At 40.6% G+C, this 3,285-nt stretch overlaps 1 protein-coding gene across 1 annotated transcript in view; it reads left to right on the forward strand.

Annotated features, from left to right (window-relative positions):
• The window catches only part of Rnf212b (ring finger protein 212B), a 60,985-nt gene that overhangs the window by 48,355 nt on the left and 9,345 nt on the right, over positions 1-3,285 (forward strand). The window contains exons 7-10 of the mRNA XM_012512806.2: positions 584-630; positions 966-1,008; positions 1,159-1,219; positions 2,407-2,455. Coding sequence (XP_012368260.1) covers positions 584-630; positions 966-1,008; positions 1,159-1,219; positions 2,407-2,455 — 200 coding nt within the window. The remainder of the gene's footprint in view (positions 1-583; positions 631-965; positions 1,009-1,158; positions 1,220-2,406; positions 2,456-3,285) is intronic.

Genomic DNA, 3,285 nt, shown 5'->3' on the forward strand with positions numbered 1-3,285 from the left:
GCATCTTGTACAGCAATTAACCACTAAGAAGAATATATGCAGTGTGTTATTTGTTGAAACTGTACTTCCGATTTGATTTGAAACTGTCTCATTGATGTTTATCAATAAAATTTTGGAAAAAAACACACCAATATAGACAGTAAAAAGTGGAGATGTGGGCTGGTGAGATGGCTCAGTGGTCTAAAGCACCTACTTAGAACAAGCTTAGTAAAGCACAGGGACCGCGGTTCAATCCCCCAGCTCCACTTGCTAGCCATCCCTGCCCCCTGGTGGGCTGAGCTGGCCACACACACACACACACACACACACACACGCGCGCGCGCGCGCGCGCGCACACACACACACAGAAATAAATAAAATTTTAAAAAAGTGGAGATGTCATTTAGGGAGTTGAAGAATGAAAGGACTCATGTGGAACCTATGCTTTTTTTGTGATATACTTCATGTGATACATGAGGGTAAGCAATCTGTGCTACTATTTCTATGAACAATGATCTGATTAACCCATAAAGTGGCATTTAAATTCTGCTTAATGAGACTAGAGCTGCCTTTTTCTTTCTTTTTTTTTTTTTTTTTTTTGTAGGTTGACTACACCTCGGCCAGTAGGCATTACTTCCCCATCACAGTCAGGTAAAGAATAGCTTTTCCCTAAGTGTGAGATGAATAAATATCCTTTCCCCATATGAAAGATGACCTCAGAGACTGTGTGATTATTCCCTTAATCTTATGTATGATATAAGAAACATAATATGACTAGATAACCACTCACAACAGATTGACTAGCCAAGTCAGAGGATGCCATTGGTGGCAACATTTTAAAAATGATTTTTCTGGTAATTTTTCAGTATACATATTTATCATAGGGAATTTTTACCTGTATGATATAATGTTTCTTTTTTTCTCCATTTCCCTACCCTCCCTCCAAACTGGTGGAAACTTTTCACCATGAACTTTTTTTTTTTTAGTTACACCACGACCCAGTTCCCAGCATAGTAGCCAGGTGGTGAGGTGAGTAAAAAGCCCATAAGCAAATTTAAACACTGGAAAAAATGGAAAATGAAAAGGAATATTTAGATATAGCTCAGATTGGGCCTGAAGAGAGTTTAAGTCTTTGTCCAAGTTTAACACCAGTTTTGTTTGCTTTTCTTGCCATTCTAGTCGGTCCTCCTCTGTGGAATCTATCCCTTCTAGAGTGCCTGGCTTTGGTACTATGGGACAAGTAAGTAATATTCACCTTTCCTTTCTAGACTGAAGTTTCTAATGCATAATGGAAGCAAAAAATTAAGACCAAAATCTTAAATTTTTGTTGTTTTTGGCATACATTATTTGATGTTATACAGACCCCATTTTGGTTTGGCAATAGAGACCAGATGTTCAAACCAAAAAAAAAAAAAAAAAAAGATGTTCAAAGCTAACAGGATAAATAGGGGTGGAGGTGATATAGGAGAAATGAAACTTCCAACCTGACAGGTACCTTGGATGAGTTTGTGTTTTCTAAAACCAAAGAATGAATTTTAGAAACAAACGGAGGTTAAAAGCATCATAATTACTGGGGAAAGAAATCTTCTATCTAAGAGAGAGGAACAGAAGAGGAGCCCAAATGGATATCCCTGGGATGCTGCCTCTTCCAGGGACTTTTGTAGAGTAAAGCCATGCGGTGAGGCGGGTCTAAGGTGGAGAACATGGGAACTCACTTAGGTGGTCTTGAGGTGGGACAAAACTGGTCAGCCAATGAGATTACAAGCACCATTGCTCAGGTAAAATTGATCAAATCAAGAACTGATTGGGGAAGTAAGTCACGTAGCAAGCAAGCACCAATATAGAACAGGAATTTATTGGGTAGCCAGCTGGTAGTGGTTGGATTAGTAACTCTTCCTGACTTCCTGAAGATGATGATTAATCCCGGATGCTTATCTTTGGGGAGGTCAGCATTTGTTTGATTTTTGGTCTTTAGGTCTGACCCACAGCAGGAGGTCTGGATCCCTCCCACTTACAACATATCTTGTGTTCTGTGCTGTCTCCCTGAGGGCTTAGCCCTGTCTGACTGCCTATAGTATTTCTATCTAATTTAGCTGCCTACAACAGAAGGAGTGAACATGTTGAAGGGCAAAGTAATGGTATTCATCATGTTCCTCTTCTTTTGTTTTCTTAGACAGAATCTTGCTGTGTGGTTAAGGCTGGACTTGAACTCTTCAACCTTCTGAGGGTTGGGATTATAGGCATGCAACACCACTCCTTGCTTCATCATTTTCAGTTTAAAAATAGTAAACTATAGGTCCTTCTTGGACTAGTATCCCCATTTCTGAGAACAATGTGTGCTTGAGAGTGTAGATATAAAGAAATAGCAGGGAATAGGGAAGCTAGACAACAGGATATATTTACTAATGTATACTATTTTTCCATCAGGAAGGCCGAGTCCTGCAGGGAAGAAACACTCCCAGAGACTCTACTATTGGTGAGATGCTGTGGGGAGTGTCAGAAGTCCACATAGCCAGGCATGGTGGTGCACGCCTGTAATCCCAGCTTCCTTATTCTTTGTAGCCTCATCAGCATGTTATTGTTTGATTTCTTGACGACAGACATTCATTCTAGAGTAAGATGGAATCTCAGTCAGGCATGGTGGTGCACACTTGTAACCAAGGCTGAGGCAGGAGGATTGTTGAGAGTTTGAGACCAGCCTGGGCTACAAAGTGAGTTCAAGGCCAGCCTGAATTACCTAGCAAGAGCCTGTCTCAAAAAGAAAAAAAAAAAGTCCACATAATCTGTGCAGAGACCAGCAGATTTCTGATTCTCTGTGAATCATGCCATTTTATTTTGTTTTTTTTCCAGACATTGATACCATGTATTAAAAGGTATTTTTTGTTGTTTTTTATGTATTTGGTATAGGGTCTCACGCAGCTCATACTCATAGTGATCTGTTTTCAGCCTTCTTAATGCTGAGATTACAGGTGTGTGCCACCACTCCTATACTAGGTCACCAGCTCAGTGCACCCAGGAGTGGGGCTAGTGCGGCATGTGATGCTGGGATGGAACCCCAGTCCCTCCGCTTGCCTAAGCAGCCTGCTTAGTCTGCTGAGCCATCTCACAGGCCCTATAAAACTTTTCAAATACTGGGGCCTGGGAGATGGCTCAGTAGAGTAAGCACTTCCCTGGCAAGCACAAGGATCTTAGTTCAATCCCTGGTTCTGCCAAAAAAAAAAAAAAAACCTTTTCAAATACTATTTTTGTTATTAAACTGACAAAGGGAAAATAAAAAGTTGAACAATAGAAATCTAAGGGAAACCT

This window comes from Octodon degus, unplaced genomic scaffold (assembly GCF_000260255.1).
Source record: "Octodon degus isolate 3935 unplaced genomic scaffold, OctDeg1.0 scaffold00276, whole genome shotgun sequence".
In the NCBI taxonomy this organism is placed as follows: domain Eukaryota; kingdom Metazoa; phylum Chordata; class Mammalia; order Rodentia; family Octodontidae; genus Octodon; species Octodon degus.